Genomic DNA, 16,733 nt, shown 5'->3' with positions numbered 1-16,733 from the left:
ATGGATAGCCTCTGGATTGATTCTGAGGAACGGATCACGGCAGGACAGTGCTTGTAGCTCAGATGCGGCATGCTGAACATACAGCCAGCAAGAACACCATCTTCAAGGTCAACAAACGGAGAGACAGGCCTCGAAGGGGTCTGAAGGCGGATCCCGCTAGAAATTCCAACACTAGGTTGAGGTTCCACCGGGGCACTGGCCACTTCAGTGGCGGGCGAATGTGTTTGACTCCTTTCAGGAAACGTGAAATGTCTCGGTGTGTGGCGATGCTATTGCCGTCACTCCTGGGACCATAGCAGGATAGCGCTGCCACTTGAACTTTGATGGAACTGAGGGACAGACCCTTCTGAAGTCCATCTTGCAGGAAATCCAAAATGATAGGGATCTTAGCGGCATGTGGATTGGTGCCGTGAGTTTCGCACCAGCCTTCAAATAATCTCCAGATCCTTATATATGTTAGTGATGTGGAGAACTTGCGTGCTCAGAGGAGGGTATCTATTACCGGCCCCAAGTATCCTCGTTTCTTCAATCTAGCCCTCTCAAGGGCCAGACCATAAGAGAGAATTGAGCTGGATCCTCGTGGAGGATGGGACCTTGCCACAGCAGGTCCCTGTGTGGAGGCAGGGGTAGTGGAGTCCCTGCCAGTAGTTTTCTCATGTCTGCGTACCAGGGTCTTCTTGGCCAGTCCGGTGCCACTAGAAGAACTAGGCCTCTGTGCCGCTGAATCTTGTGTATAATGGCACCCAGCAGGGGCCATGGAGGAAAGGCATATAGCAGGATCCCCTGAGGCCATGGCTGTACCAGGGCATCGATACCCTGGGATAGAGGATCCCGCCTGCGGCTGAAATATCTGGGTATTCGAGCGTTGGACCTGTCCGCTAGTAGGTCCATGCCCGGCGTCCCCCACTGATCCGTGATCATCTGGAAGGCCGTGGACGACAGCTGCCATTCCCCCGGGTTTAGGCTTTCTCTGCTGAGGAAGTCTGCCGTGGCGTTGTCCTTCCCGGCGATGTGGACTGCGTAGATGTCCTGGAGATTCGCTTCCACCCAAGCCATCAGGTGGGCTATTTCGAAGGATACCTGTCGGCTTCTGGTTCCGCCCTGTCGGTTGATGTATGCCAGAGTGGTGGCATTGTCCGACATCACTGACTGCTCTGTTGCGAAGTCTGTGGGCAAATCGCTGGCATGCCAACCTGACTGCCCGTGCCTCTAGTCGGTTGATGTTCCACCCTGACTTCTCTGTTCCACCGCCCTTGGGCGGTTAGTTCTTCACAGTGTGCTCCCCAGCCGCTCAGGCTGGCATCTGTAGTGAGCAGGGTCCAGGTTGGAGAAGGACATTTTTGACCCCCGGCTTATGTGGCCAGGCTGCAGCCACCACCGTAACTGATGCCGTACTCTGGCCGGTAGAGGTAGATGCACGGTGTATTTCTGTAATCGTGGGCTCCACAGAGATAGAAGGGCGTTCTAACGGTCTCATATGAGCCCGCGCCCATGGTACCATTTCCAGAGTGGAGACCATTAGGCCAAGGACCTGTAGGTAATCCCAAGCTGTGGGCCGGGTGGCGCTCAGCAAAGTCTGCAAACGATTCCGGAGTTTTGATTTCCTCTTTGAGGTCAGGCTGACCTTGTCTCCCTGGGTGTCAAATCGGACTCAGAGGTATTCCAGCGACTGCGAAGGCTGTAGGGAACTCTCGTTTGTTCCTAGGCTTTCCAGAAGAGATATGACTCTCTTGGTTGCCCGGTGGCTCTCCTCCAGCAGCTTTGCCCTGATCAGCCAATCGTCTAGGTAGGGATGGACGAGAATTCCTTCCTTCCTGAGTGACGCCGCCACCACTACTATCACCTTGGTAAAGGTCCGTGGCGCGGTGGCTAACCCGAAGGGTAGAGTCCGGAACTGAAAGTGTTGTCCCAGGACTTTGAAGCGTAAGTAGCGCTGATGATCCCGATGGATTGGGATATGCAAGTAAGCTTCTGACAGATCCAGGGATGTGAGATACTCCCCTGGCTGTATGGCACTTCGGACTGACCGCAGACTTTCCATGCGAAATCCTGGGACCCTTAGGTGCCAGTTGACCGACTTGAGGTCCAGGACGGGTCTGAAGGTGCCCCCCTTCTTGGGCATGATGAAATAAATGGAGTATTGCCCAGAATTTATCTCCCATGCAGGCACTGTGATTATGGCTTTTAGGGACAGGAGCCTTCCCAAGGTAGCTTCCAGCGCCGCCCTCTTGAGGGGCGGACAAGGAGATTCCACAAACTTGTCCAGAGGGAGTTGAAGGAAGTCCAGGTAATGCCCTTCCCGGACAATGGCGAGGACCCACTGGTCCGAAGTAATCTCGACCCACCTGCGATAGAATAGGGTTAGCCTGCCCCCTATGGCTTCTTCCCCCAGATGGGTCGGCTGATTGTCATTGTGGGGTGCGGCCGGGATCCAAACCCGAGCCGGTTCCCCACTTGCTGTGCCAGATCCAAAAGGACTGGTTCCTGGTCTGAGAACGAGGTGCTTGGTAGCGAGTCCTGTAAGGGTTGAAGCGTTGAGAGCTTCTACCTCTGGATGGCCTAGGAAAGGGGCGCCGGTTCCTCCTTGACTTGTCTTCTGGCAGACGGGGCAATGGAGAGGTGCCCCATTTGTTAGCCAGGTTCTCGAGGTCACTGCCAAATAGGAGGGATCCCTTAAAGGGCATTCTCGTAAGGCACGTCTTGGAGGAGGAGTCGGCTGACCAATTTCGTAGCCAGAGCTGTCTCCTGGCTGCCACTGAGGATGACACTCCCTTGGCTGCCGTACGGACTAGGTCGGAGGCAGCGTCAGTGAGGAACGAGAGGGCTGATTCCATTTCTTCTCCCGGGGTGTTGTTCCTGGCTTGTGATAAACAGGAACGCGTCACCACGGTGCAGCAGGTCGCAATTCGTAGGGACATGGCTGCCACCTCAAAGGCTTGTTTCAGAATGGCATCCATGCGCCGGTCATGTGCATCCTTGAGGGCCACAACTCCCTCCACCGGAATGGTGGTGCGCTTCACAATTGCGCAAACTATGGCGTCTACCTTGGGGTATGCCAGCAGCTCCTTGGTTACCGGGTCCAGGGGGTACATGCCAGACAAGGCCCGACCCCCTTTGAATGAGGCCTCCGGCGCATTCCACTCGAGATCGATTAGCTGCTGTGCTGCTTGTAGGAGGGGGAAGTGGTGGGCCATTTGACGAAGGCCTTCCAGCAGGGGGTTCATTCTAGGCTCCCCTGGGGTGCCATGGTCCGGGATAGCAAGTTCCAACAGGCATTGGGAGACCAGGTCTGGGAGATCCTCCTTAAGAAAGAAGCGTCTCATGGTTCGATACGGCTCTATCCCCGAGGGAAGTTCTCCCTCCTCGGGGAGCTCGTCTTCTTCCACAGAGCAATCTGAATCCCCATAAGTGGGGCTTCCAGGTGGCGGGTGGCCTTGCCTAGGTCTTGAGGGTCCAGGGGTAGGGTCATCCGGTACGTACTGGTCCGTTCGGGGATCAGACTGCATCTTGACAAAGGCGTGAATCCCCTTGAATAATTCCACCCAGGAGAGCGAAGCAGGTTCTAGCTTTAGGGGCACCAGTTCTCTAGGGTTCCCTGGCTGCTCACCTTGGCCCTGCTAGGTCCAGGGTGTTCCCTGAGGAACTAGCAATTACGCTGGGCTGGGACCGGCCCTGGCCCTGGCCTGGAACTCCCAGGGCCTCCTCACATTGGGCACATAGGGAATCTGCTTCCTCGCTCTGTGTGGCTCTGAGGTGGCATGCTGAGCAGAGGCCTAGAGCTCTTATGCCTGATTCTGGAGGCGCCGGCTCCACGGACGCATGGGCTCTCATACGCTCCATCACGTCTGTTATCTCTATGCGCTTTGTAATATGCGCAAAGATGTGCGCCTAGCAACGTGCGCCTATCTACGTGCGCCTAGCAACGTGCGCCTATCTACGTGCGCTTAGCACCGTGCGCCTATCGACGTGCGCTGAATCAATGTGTATCAGGGTGCGCCCTTCAATGTGCGCCTCTATCAAATATGCACCTACTAATTTTCGGGCACCTAACATATGCGCCCGTCGCCTGTGCGCTTAGTCTGGTCTGAGCGCTAGAGCGAGGCGGCGAACTAGGGCAGATGGCGACGGCGAGCAGGCAGGCAAAATGGCAACCTCCTTGGTGGGCTGCCACGTAGGCAAACCCCGCTAATCCTCGCTTCCTCTGAGACCAGCAAAAGTAAAGATGTACGCCTTACCTGGTCTTCAGCGCTTCCCGGCTGCGACCCGGGCAGTCTCCGGCTGCGGGGGGAGAGCGTAAGTACCATCACCGCCACGCTCGAGGAAGTGCACCCGCTGCCTCTAGGCCGCGCCCAAACTTGTCTCGCTCGGGGGCCAAGTCCTCACCGGGACCGAGGCTGCCTCTATGCCTCGCCCGAGCCCTTCTCACTCAGGGGCTAGGTCCCTGCCGCGAGTCGGCCACCGGACCGAGGCTCAAACCTCAGAGGGACCACGGAAATCACCTCGGGAAACTCAACTGGGGGAGGGACCCGAGGGTATCACCGCAGGAGTGCAGGGTTCGTCTTCAGGTAGGATCCTTCTATGAATTTAGTTGTTAGAATTTGGAAAAACGCTCAGCGAGCGTGAGGTAGCTCCAAACTGCTTTGGAGACGGAAATTACTGAATTGCTGCACTTCCTGTGGGGGTATATGTACCCGTGCTGACATCAGATCCGTCTAACTGCTAGCACGAGCACACTATACCCATTTGTTCCGAGTCCATATGCTACACGCTAGGAAATTGCCAATTTCTTTAACTCATTGGCAAACAAAAGCGAACCCTTGAAGGGCAGCTTGGTGAGATTGGACTTTGAATAGCATCTGCTGACCAGCTGCACAGTAACAGTTGTAATCGAGCCGCTATAACATAAGCAACTCCTTCGGCAGCTGTGTGAACCAAGTCACAGCCTGCATCAGCTAAGAAGGCAGCTCCTGTTTCCACCACATGTCTTCTATCTGAAACGAAACTGCCAGATTTTTTGAGAAAAAGGCAAGGTAGCTAGAGCTACCAGGACACAACAAGAAGCAATTTGCGAGTTCATCGCCACTGCCTCAAATGCTTGCTTTAGGATAGCCTCAATTTTCCTATCCTTAGCATCCCTTAAGTGCTGCACCTCCCTCTATGGGATGGTGGCTTGTTTCGTGACACCTTAGGGAAATGCAACTGTTCTCTCGCCTGCGGATCCAAGGGTTACAAAAACCACCAAGGTGCACACCCCTTTAAAAGGATGCCTCTGATGCATTCCATTCTGGGTCAATCAACTCTTGATTTGCATCCAGGAGAGAGAAACAAAGCCTTGCATAGGGTGACCAAAATGGGGTCCCTTCTTCTGCATCTCCGAGGAGTCACCCCAGCCAATCCGAGAATCTTCAAAGTCTGAGAGATCAGGCTTGGCAACTCATCTCTATGAAAGAAATGGAGAAGAGTTCTATGTTGCTGCAAATCTGGGGGAATCTCCCCTTCCTCAACAGGAGAACCACTACCATGATCATTTGTATCATGTTGATACTAATGTCAAACCATGGTGGCACACACTGGAGAACTCTGAGTGAATGGACAAACTAGTAGGCATTGTCGACTATAACGACTGCACCTGTAGAAAGGTCTGTAATTCCTGCAAGAATTCCACCCAGGAAAAGGAGGATGGCTCCATTGCAGGCTCCACAGGCCTGACCCTGACACTCAGAGCGATTCTCCGCTGAAGTCTCAGAGGATCAACCAAAGGAGGGGACACCTGCATCATGTCGCCTTCAGTCCCACTCCCTTAAAACCCAAGGAGATGGACCATAGTCAGTAAACTCAGGAGGTGGCAAATTCCTATGAGCATCCATGCAGTGCTGAGACAGGCTTGTATAAAGCTCCATCTATATTGCCCTGATGTGGCATGCAAAACAAAAAGAAGTACTTAGACTTCTTTGCTACCAGTGCCATGGTTGTAATGCGCTTAGACAGATGTATAGGCACACCCCCAGCTAGACGCACAAAACATGTGTCCAGGTATCCACATGTAAAACGCACCCTAATTGGGTACACAAAAAAAATAAGTGCCCAGGTACACACGCTTTAAAAAGCACCCAAGCTCTGCACACAAAATGTGCATCCACAAAGAGACACCCAACCTGGACGTTCAAAAGAACTACTCAGACACACAAAGGTAGACACACAATGAGACGCGAAGGCACTTGCCGACAACACATACTAAAAAAACATGTGAACTAACTGCCATGGCCTACCACACACCAAAAAGAAGCCCAAGAGCGGGACCTAGCCAAAAGGCTACTCAGCCCACTGTGCCTGAATTGCCTCCACACCTCACAGAACTCCCCAGAGATGTGAGCGGGTGAAGTCGAACGCAGAGGAAACAGACCCAGTAGGAAAACTCCTCACTAACTAGTTCCTCTTCTTTTTTCTTTTTTAATTGTAATTTTTTTTTTTATAAAGTAAAAACTTTTACCTAAGCTCAGCTCTCACTGGCTAAGAGCAAGAACGGGTCCCAGCTACAAGGGTGGGGGGGCAAAGTCTTCACTTCCAAGCCTCTCTCGGCCTGCAACCATTAATGATTTTTAAGTCCACGCCACCCAAGGATACCGGACTGAAGGCTCTCTAATGAGGGAGGGACCAAACAGTATTATCTCAGTAAACAAAAAGATATATAAATGTCTCGCCTTCTAGATTTATTTATTTATTTTGCAGGCAATCCCCAGTAGGGAAACATGTCCACCATCTGCTGGAGATGGAGAATACTGGGTGGCAGAGATGCATAACCCTCTGGTGGGGACTGGCCTGCCTGAATGCAGAGGACAGATCAATTTCTATCTGTGGTAGTAGAGAATGGATTAGATAATGCAGAGAGGGGTAGAGCTTAAGAGTACAGGGAGATAGGAGGGGCAGAGCTCAATTCCATTACAGAGAGAAGGGCAGAGCTGCAGAGTACAGAGAGGGAGGGGGCAAAGCACAATTTGCATTCTGGCGATGCTGGTGCAGGGCAACTTTCCTCTTTATTATATTTAGATGTGTTATAATACAATTGTAATACCTGCAAATAGAATGCTGCTCCAGGTTTTGATAACTGACTAAGAAAATGGTCATGAAAGCCAGGTCGCAAAATCTCTTGAGAATATGACTCATATGGATCAAATGCCAATTCCTTAAAAATAAACAGTGTAAATGTAAGGTGTTATTAGGTATTAAATATAACAAATTGTTTAAAACGTCACAATCATTGTTTACATGATAAATACTCAATCCTTTTCAAAGGATTTTCCCCCCACAAATATAATTCCAGCATAGAAGACTAAGGGAACATTATCAGTACTTGCAACAAGAGAAATGGTCAATTGCATTCCTGTTCTATCAGCAGTATTTTTTTCACAAACAGAAGTTAGAAACATAGAAAATGATGGCAGAAAAGGACATAATTGCTCATCTAGTCTGCCCAGTAAGCTCACATCCTATTTGGTTCACAGACAGTCAGGGTCTGGGCCTTGTAGGTTACTTGTTTGAGATCAATTCCTGTTGTCCTCTGCCACTGTGGTAGAAAGCACTGCTGGGATTATCCCAGCTGTGTTATGGTTAATTGTTTAAGAATAATGTGTCTTATCGGTAAGTCACCCCCTTGGCTATTAGTCTACCTAGACTTCTTGTGCTATTTGATTTACATTTTGCACTGGCATGTCACCCCTGTACCTGCTGGTTTTCCCAGACTGCCTTCCCCCCTTTTTTTTTCTCCTCAGACTATATAGTTCATATTTTAGTTTCCTGCTGTCAGATTATTTTTCTTTTTAACTATTTGAAAGATCTTGCCTCAAACGTTCCTCTTTCCTCATTTCACTTGCCTCACCTCTAGGGATTCACAGTGTTAATCCCATGCCATTTTGAATTCCCTCACTATCCCGGTCCTCATCACATCCTCCGGTAGGGCATGCCATGCATCCACCACTCTTCTCTGTGAAGAAATATTTCCTGACATTCAATCTGAAATGTCCTCCCTGGAGCTTCATTCCGTGACCTCTAGTTCTCCTTATTTCTTTCCAACAGAAGAGGTTTGTTATTAAAGTTGCATCATTTATGCCTTTTAAGTATCCGAAGGTCTGTATCATGTCTCCCCCTGCTCCTCCAGGGTGTACATATATAGGACCTTCAACCTCTCCTCATAAGACTTTTGGTGGCAACCCCCCCCCCCCCTTTCTGGTCGCTTTTCTCTGGACTGCCTCCATCCTATCTGTCCCCTTTGAGGTACAGTCTCTAGAACAGTATACAGTACTCCAGGTGAAGCCTCACCAGGGACCTGTACAAGAGAATTATCACTTCCTTTTTCTTACTGGATACTCCTCTTTATATGCAGCCCAGGCCTTGGCTATCGCCTTGTCACATTGATTTTTCATCATCAGATCACAGGTTTTTCCCTATCTGCCCTGATCTCCTCTCCCCCTGCTATAACAACCCTTTTTGCTGCAATCTGACTACATCAGCCTCAAAATACTGGAAAAATATCTCCATAGACAGTATTAATTACTATACAGACCAAAAAGTCTGACACGGACCAGTGGCATCAAATATAATTTGAAAGATGTCTTGACTGCCATAGCAGTTAGTGGAACAGAATGAATGGTAATGAAAATTTCCAATACATAAAACGTCCTGCAGTAAGAAACTGTCAGACAGAGCACAACAGTACTTTGTAAAGTAGTATTTATAGCAGTTTTGGAAATACTTTTTATGAAAGTTACATCTACTGATGCCTGCTTAGTTGCTCGGTAATGGTTCATGAAATCATCAATGGAAATCTATATACCGGTAACTGCTTTGCATATTTTTTCTGAGCAAGCATACACGACCTTTGCATAAGAGGTAGAGACTATTCTTCTGAAATGGGCTCTTTCCAAGAGTTGGTGATATACAGAGAAAATCTGGAAATTGATGTCAGATGTTGGCAATTATCTTTTACCATGCTCCCAAACCACAATTCTCAGTTTTTTTGTAATGTTTAATTTTTCCCAAACAATATTTCAAAGTCCTTTTAAGATCCAGAAATTATAACTTCATCTCTCCAGGATGCATGTTGTGGTTAGACATGGGTAGAAAGGAGTGCTGGGGATTAACTAACTGGGAGATCTTGAGGAAGATCTTGAGGAAGTACAAAAGAGGAAGATGAAATGCTATCTTGGATAAGGATGGATATCCTTTAAGTGGAAATGTTCTATAGCTGGCAGCTGGGATATATCCTTGCACTGTGGTCAGGAATATGTGGGCAAACTAAACAGGACAGCTAATCTAATTACATATACGCGGATGATATCCAAATTCTCATCCCCATTAAGGAGTCTTTACAAAAAACCATCATCTTTTGGGACAGTTGCTCCCAGGAAATCAGCTCTCTCCTCTTTAAGATTAACCTAGTCATTAACAAAGACAAGATGGAATTCCTTATCTCTCATGATGAAAACCTCTTTACTAGAGAAACAACCTTTCACCCAAATGTTCAACCTCAGGTTGATAACCACTCTCTTCCTACCTTCCCTTCAACAATACCTGATAACTTCAAAAATTCTTCGTACATAAGAGATTTAGGCACCCTCTTGGACAATCAGTTCAACTTTAAAAGATTTGTCAACAATACAACTAAAGAATGCTTTTTCAAATTACAAGTCCTTAAAAAACTTAAACTCCTTCTACACTTCTATGATTCCCGTTTGGATCTTCAATCAATCTTACTCACTAAAATTGATTACTGTAACTCTTTGTTGCTCGGACTCCCTGCTGTAACTATAAAGCCACTACAGATGTTACAGAACTCAGCGGCCAGGATTTTGACAAATACAAAAAAAGAGGGATCACATCACTCTGATCCTTTATAACCTCCACTGGCTCCCCATCAAATATAGAATCATCTACAAAGTGGTAACCATCATGCACAAAAACCTACATAATCTCGCCCCACTCGATCTCACTTTACAGGTTCGCCCTAAATATTCCACCAGACCTTTGAGAAGAGCATACCTAGGTACCCTCTTCGTCCCTCAAGTTAAAACATCGCTAAGAAAAAGGGCCTTTTCTACTGCAGGTCCATCTAACTGGAACACTCTCCCTCCTGACCTCCGACAAGAAACTTGCCCAATCTCCTTTAAGAAAAAACTTAAAACTTGGTTATTCAAGCTTGCTTTTCCAGAACCCTCTTTTTAGCTTAAAGCTTTCTCTCCATCTCTCGCTATACTTCTCTGTTTATTTCTCTCACTTATATGGTTTGATCTGTTATTAGTCTCTCTCATTTACCCAGGTTCCCTATGAAGACCCTCAGTCACTCTTGACTTTTCCTTCTATTTTATTACTTTTATTTATTTATTTATTTTTATTTCATTCCATTATTTTTTTTCTTCCGCTTTTCTCCACTCCTTTTTCTACATATCTTCTTAGTTCCTTCTCCCTAACTAAGCCTAGTACAAGCACAACAAATATTGGATTATTCATTTGTTAGATTTGTTAGATTATTCATATGGACCTTCATTACTACGTAATCCATTTCTTATTTACCTTGATTACTATGTAATTCAAATTGTATACTTGGTTTTTCTTCTCTTTGACTATGTTACTTAAAGTTGCTTAAATGTTCATTGTTCCAAGTAATGCCGTCAGGCAAGTTATTGTTCTTTGTAAACCGGTTTGATTTGCATCTAATGTAGGAAGATCGGTATAAAAAAACAAAAAATAAATAATCTTTTTCTGCCATCAACTACTATGTTACTATGCAACAGTACCAGCAGGGTCCAATTTGATAAACTGCATCAAAACAGAATGTCCCTTTATGGAAGTGGTGCACCAAAATGCAATTTTATTTGAAAGACATTTGATGCACTCAGCTTTCATTTTTTTTTCTTAATTGTGGAATTAAAAAAATATTTCTGTATTATGCATATTTTTATAATGTGTTTAGTTCTATCCATTCAGTGCACTATGTAATTATAGTTAAACACATTTACATATTTAAGGAAATATTGCTGTGAGGTGTTTTTTTTTTTTTAATTTATTGCCCTCATTACAATTGGCAACTGACAGGCATTTCTGGAGTTTCAAGATTTATAATTCCAAGATTGTAAAATTATACATAATCCTGGCATTGGATAGAGTTGTGTACCTGTAACAAGTGTTCTCACAGGACAGCAGGATGTTAGTCCTCACATGTGGGTGGCATCATCAGGATGGAGCCCAATCATGGAACACTTTTGTCAAAGTTTCTAGAACTTTGAGTGGCACACTGAGCATGCCCAGCATGCCACTAACCCTGCATCCAGCAGGGGTCCCCCTTCAGTCTTGTTTGTAGCAAAAGTACGAGCGAAAAATAAAATAATAAAACGTAAGTGAACCCAACTCCACGGGGTGACGGGCGGGTTTCGTGAGGACTAACATCCTGCTGTCCTGTGAGAACATCTGTTACAGGTAAGCAACTCTGCTTTCTCCCAAAACAAGCAGGATGTTAGTCCTCACATGTGGGTGAATAACGAGCTACAGGATGCCCGAATAGAATGAACCAAACACACCCAACGTGCAAAAGACAAAAATTGGGGTGGTTTTGGGTATGAGGGCAGGAAGGAAGTTGGGTTATTAAATTGGAAACAAATTACGCAGGACAGACTGGCCGAAGATAGAATCTTGCCTGCCAGCCTTGTCGAGACAATAATGATTTGCAAATGTGTGGAGAGAGCTCCATGTGGCAGCTTTGCAAATATCAGCAAGTTGTACAGAACAGAGATGTGCTACTGAAGTTGCCATGGCTCTTACTGAATGCACTTTTACGCATTCCTGTAGTGGAAGGCCTGCTTGCTGGTAGCAGAAGGAAATGCAGTCCGTCAGCCAGGTGGACAGGGTCTGCTTGCCCACCGGAACTCCCAATTTGTTTTTATCGAAGGAGACAAACAGTTGGGTGGACTTCCTATGGGCTGCAGTGTGGTCCAAATAGAAGGCAAGAGCATGTTTACAGTTCAAGGAATGCAGAAAAAAGGTGGGAAGTATTATCGACTTAAGTGGAAATCAGAAACTACCTTTGGTAGGAATTTAGGGTGAGTGCGGAGTACCACACACGATCGTGAAGAAATTTGGTATACGGTGGGTATGTTACCAGCGCCTGTATCTCACTGACTCTGCGAGCTGATGTTATAGCAACTAGAAAGATCACTTTCCAAGTGAGATGTTGAAGCTCACAGGAATGCAGGGGCTCGAACGGAATTCGCATGAGCTGTACTAGCACTACATTAAGGTCCCATGCTGGAACCAGAGGGCGCAGTGGAAGCTTAAGTTGTAGCACGCCTCTCAAAGCACCCTACAAGGGAGTTGCGCCGAGATCGGGGCATCCCCTATACCTTTGTGATAAGCGGATATGGCGCTGACATGCACTCGGATGGAGGAAGTTTGTAGGCCAGACTCAGAGATAACATAACATCATAAGAAATTGTCATACTGGGTCAGACCAAGGATCCATCAAGCCCAGCATCCTGTTTACAACAGTGGCCAATCTGGGCTACAAGTACCTAGCAAGAACCCAAAAATTAAGTCTATCCCATGCTACTGATGCTAGTAATAACAGTGACTATTTTCTAAGCCAACTTGATTAATAGCAGGTAATGGACTTCTCATCTGATATGAGTTCGTCCGAGTCCTGAGTATCAGAAGAATCATCACCCCAGGGGACATATGGTGTATCTCCAGCACCATGTGGCTCTTCAGATGGAGGTATGGGTCCAAATCCAGCCGGATCTAGGGGTGGCACCGATGGGAAAGTAGGGAGGCACCAATGCAGGCACCGAGGATGGTGATGGCATCAATGGAATCTGTGATTTCGATGGACGTTGGGGAGGCAAGAGACCCGATGGCCCTGGAACTGGTTCTGGCATCAGTAAATTTTGTTCCTCATCTGAGGACAACGGAATAGGCATCAGTGTCGGTGGTGTTGGAGGTACCGATGGCATGGAAGGAGCAGGCACCGATGACAATGCACCGATTAAGGCATCTAAGCTATCGAGAAGCGGTTCGGTTGTCAGCATGGAAGCTGGTGCAGATTGGAATCCCCGAAGTGCCTGGAGAACTGCCTCTTGGACCATCCAGTCCAATTCCTCCCGGAAGGCTGGCGTTGGTAGCATGGCCACTGTTGCCGGAGGGTCCACATGTATCAGTGGAGTCTCTGCTCCCAGCACCGGTGCGGAACGCCTCAGTGTCCCGGGTCCAGAGGGGGATGGGGCCCCTTCTACTCAGGACTTCTTGGCCGGTGGTTCTGTCGATGCCTTTCCGGTGGCGGCATCGGAAGAAGTTCACGTTGATGGCAGTGATGGTGTTTTTCCCGATGTTCAGTCCAGTCCTTCTCTGGCACCGAAGAGGAAGCTCTCAATGCCTTTGAATGTGAAGAAGCTGGTAAAAGACTGTCACCGGTGTCTTGATGGCACTGAGACTTCGAAGGTGACGGACTCGTTGAAGACGACTACTTTCGACTCGGTGTAGCCTTGGCTGGGGTAGACAAACTTTCGCTTAAAAGGTGCTCCATCTTTACCAAGCAAGCCCTGCAGCCTTTTGGCGTCATCTGGGCACAGCTAGTGCACCTTTGGACGTCATGAGCAGGCCACAAGCACAAGACACATACACCGTGAGGGTCCGTAATGGACATGGTCCTCAGGCACTCGGGGCACTTTCAGAACCCGATCACCATCTTTTTAGAAAAAATAAGGGTGGCGCGCAGTCGTTTGCCATCGGCACCGAAGAAAACACCGCCAGAAACCGAACACAAGGGACGAGGTAAACTTACTGGCGTCAACAGTGGTCAGTGGTCGATGGGGGACCCCTGGATGGGGCAAAATTTCTCATTTTTGAAAAACGTTTCTGTGAGGAAGTTTTATGAGGAATTCTCACAGAGCTCCAGAAATCCACAAGGCTACTGCTGCGCGGGGAAAAAAAGAGACTGAAGGGGGACCCCTGCTGGATGCAGGGTTAGTGGCATACTGGGTATGCTCAGCATGCCACTCAAAGTTCTAGAAACTTTAACAAAAAAGTGTTCCATGATTGGGCTCTATCCTGATGATGTCACCCACATGTGAGGACTACCATCCTGCTTGTCCTGGGAGAATCACCAGTTATTATGCCCGGTACATCTAATCTGAATGGCTTTGACACTTTCAGTCTAGGAATAAAAATATTTCACTCAATAAAATAGACAAATTTTTCGCTACCTTCCCATGGAGGCATACTAACCAGCCAGAATTTCAGGATATTCATAATGAATACGCAAAACAGATTTGTATGCAATGTAGACTATGTATGAAAACCTCTCATTTGCATCCTCACTAACGAGCCGATACAGTAAAGTCCGCGGGAGAGCATTCAGTATTCAAATTAGGGTCGGCAGTAAAAATAGGTAAAAGAGGTGCTAGGGACACTAGCGCGTACCTGGCACCTCTTTTTGGACAGGAGCGGCGGCTGTCAGCGGGTTTGACAGTCGACGCTCAATTTTGCCGGCAAAATTGAGCATCCGGTTTTCAACCCGCGAGCCGACTTCAATTTTTTTTTTTGTAACTTTCGGGACCTCCGACTTAATATCGCCATGATATTAAGTCAGAGGGTGCACAGAAAAGCAGTTTTTATTGCTTTTCTGTGCACTTTCCCAGTGCCTGGAGAAATTAGTGCCTACCACTATAAGCTTCAACATGCTATACCAGATTCAGGCCTGCCTGGACATAACAGGAGGAGATTTAATCTACTAACCAAATAGCAACAGCAGTTCCAGGCTCATTGGGATTAAATGAAACAAAATGCTGGAAGAGCTTCAGTTCACTCCACATAGAAGACTAAGGCTATTTTGCACACCAAACTGAACAATAACTGTTCACTTTTGTGAACATGAGACCTGGGGGAAAATGTTGGCTGGATGACTGACTGGTTAAGGTGAAAGTCTGACACTACCTCAAGCAGGCTCTTAGGATGAGTACACAGTACTAAGCAGTGGTTAAAAAACTTGGCAAAAGAAGGCAAAGACATTAGGGCCTAGAGCTCACCAACTCTGTATGCTGAAGTGACCACTGACAAAAATATGACCTTCCAGATCAGGTACTTCATCTCACAAAAGTCTATAGGCTCAAAGGGAGTTTTCATCAGCTATGAACATGGGTCAGACCAATGTCCATCGAGCCCAGAATTCTGTCTCCAACAGTGGCAGTCTGGGTCCCAAGTACTAGTCAGATCTCAAAACATAGATCTATCTCCTCTTTCACACTCCCAGGATAGCACAAAAGCTCTCTTTAGTCTACCTGACAAACTGTTTTATGGACATTTCCTCCAGGAACATATTTATTCTCTTAAACCACACAACGCTAGTTGCTTTGACCATGTCCTTACAACTGCACATTTTACTTTCTGTATCCCACGCGGGTTGTACGCGCGTTTTCCTCACCTTATTGAATAAGGGGTAAGGGAAAAAGCGCGTCCCAGAGCAGGAGGGAAAAGACAACCGGCAGCGTTTCTCTCCAAATTACTAGACCCAATATCCAGGGGATGGCCAAGCTGCGTTCAGGCTGTTGCGGCAACAGCTTTATTGGTGGAAGAAACAGAAAATTGACGTTTGGGAGAGCGTTAGGTGTGAGCACCCCACACTCAGTCAGGTCCACTGACGCAGCGAGCTCATAGGTGGCTCATAGACTCCATAAAATTGAAGTATGAAGCTATATTATTAGAGCAGAATGATTTAGTTCTAGCTACAGATCCTTGCACAAATCCGGCAGCTTTCCTCTCAAAGGGGGAGGGGGAAGGGATAGATGTTACACATAACTGCCTGGATATCATTGAATACCAGACTAAAGTGAGAATTGACCTGGCTGATAAACCCCTGCACCAAGGGAAAAGGTTATTTGTGGATGGGATCATCCAAGTGCATTCAAGAGAAACGGCATAGTGGGTATGCTGTAGTGGACAGAGAGACCCTGGAGGTGATAGTCAGGGAGGCTGCCCAATACTTGGTCAGCTCAGACCTGTGAATTATATGCCCTGGATAGAGCACTGCAGCTGATTAAAGGAAAGGAAGGAAAGGTGTATACAGACTCACAATATGCCTTTGTAGTACAGACATTTGGAAAAATTTGGAAGGAAAGAGGCTTAATAAACAGCAGGGGTAAGGAACTAGTACATGAAGAACTGGTTATCCAGCTATTGGAAAATGTGATGCTACCAAGGGAAGTAGCAGTCATACATGTACCTGGGCATCAAAATGCCACCATGCCGGAGGCAAGGGGGATGGCAGATGAGGCTGCCAAGGAGGCAGCGCTGAGAAAGGAAGGCATAAGTCTGTATACATTGGTACCAACTTTTGCCCCAATCAGGGCTATGCCAGAGTTTTAACTCAAAAGAACAAGCTGAGCTCACTGAAATGGGGGCAGCTCAGAATGAAGCAGGAGCCTGGCTCCTCCCCAATGGGCGCCAGATGCTAAACAAGCCACTAGTAAAGGAAATTATGGCAATCCTCGACCAGGGGAGCTCAAGTTCTTTGTGATGTAGTCCTTAGAAAATATGGTTGTATAGGTATTTACAAAGTGGATAAACAGATCTGTGAGAGATGTCCCATATGTCAGAAAATCAATAGGAGAATTTTGAGAAAAACAGCCCCAGGGGGGAGGGACCCAGTCCTAAGGCTTTTTCAAAGTATACAAATAGACTTTACTGAACTGCCTCAT

The 16,733-nt window shown here is 47.3% G+C and overlaps 1 protein-coding gene across 4 annotated transcripts in view; it reads right to left on the bottom strand.

Annotated features, from left to right (window-relative positions):
• SOS1 (SOS Ras/Rac guanine nucleotide exchange factor 1) overlaps nucleotides 1–16,733 on the bottom strand; it is a 1,044,495-nt gene that overhangs the window by 589,261 nt on the left and 438,501 nt on the right. For all 4 annotated transcript variants that reach the window (XM_029594364.1, XM_029594368.1, XM_029594365.1 and 1 more), the window contains one exon: nucleotides 7,073–7,183. In XM_029594364.1, the coding sequence (XP_029450224.1) occupies nucleotides 7,073–7,183 (111 nt within the window). The remainder of the gene's footprint in view (nucleotides 1–7,072; nucleotides 7,184–16,733) is intronic.

Source organism: Rhinatrema bivittatum, chromosome 3, assembly GCF_901001135.1.
Source record: "Rhinatrema bivittatum chromosome 3, aRhiBiv1.1, whole genome shotgun sequence".
NCBI classification, from domain to species: domain Eukaryota; kingdom Metazoa; phylum Chordata; class Amphibia; order Gymnophiona; family Rhinatrematidae; genus Rhinatrema; species Rhinatrema bivittatum.
The sequence above is the reverse complement of the archived record's forward strand: the minus strand, read 5'-3'. Positions and strand labels throughout refer to the sequence as shown.